Source organism: Pyxicephalus adspersus, chromosome 6, assembly GCF_032062135.1.
Source record: "Pyxicephalus adspersus chromosome 6, UCB_Pads_2.0, whole genome shotgun sequence".
Lineage (NCBI taxonomy): Eukaryota > Metazoa > Chordata > Amphibia > Anura > Pyxicephalidae > Pyxicephalus > Pyxicephalus adspersus.
The window spans coordinates 106,166,190-106,166,676 of record NC_092863.1 but is presented as its reverse complement, the minus strand read 5'-3'; the positions used below and the strand labels follow the sequence as shown (position 1 = coordinate 106,166,676).

The window sequence follows — 487 nt, the reverse complement described above, 5'->3', positions numbered from 1 at the left end:
TGTGATTGATTGCATTTTGTGTGTATCTGGCTTAGATGTGAGAATCTCTGTGTGAATGGGTCCCTGGCAGCCCAGTCTACGGACAAATTGTAGATGGTGGCAGCATTGTATGTTGAGGTGTGTGTGCAGTGAGTGAGGTTTTAGCTCACCGGATAATTTGGGGAGTCTTGGAAAAGTGGGGAAATCCCCCAGCTGCTACGCAACCTCAACCAGAGTAAGAAAACTATATAACACCTCCCTCTATCCTCTTCCCCATAATATAGAACGGGTCCATAGCTCAGCTAGATGGTGATGGAAACAATCCAACCGATAACAGTGCAGAGATCTCAGAAACCAGCTCACTGGATCTCTGGCAGAATACCTCTTCCTTTGACAGATAATATATAACGTACCAGCGCTTCTTTGAAGATTTGCATGTTCTCCAGATTTCCCTGGAATAAAAAGCAAACACAATCGCAAAGGATCAGTGGTGTATACTGCAAAATGA

At 44.4% G+C, this 487-nt stretch overlaps 1 protein-coding gene across 2 annotated transcripts in view; it reads right to left on the bottom strand.

The window, feature by feature from the left end:
- LOC140332338 (BOS complex subunit NCLN-like) overlaps positions 1–487 on the bottom strand; it is a 14,506-nt gene that overhangs the window by 3,897 nt on the left and 10,122 nt on the right. For both annotated transcript variants that reach the window (XR_011921105.1, XM_072413603.1), the window contains exon 11: positions 393–431. Coding sequence is in view for 1 of the 2 variants with exons in the window: in XM_072413603.1 (XP_072269704.1) it covers positions 393–431 (39 nt within the window). In the remaining variant the exon portion in view is untranslated. The remainder of the gene's footprint in view (positions 1–392; positions 432–487) is intronic.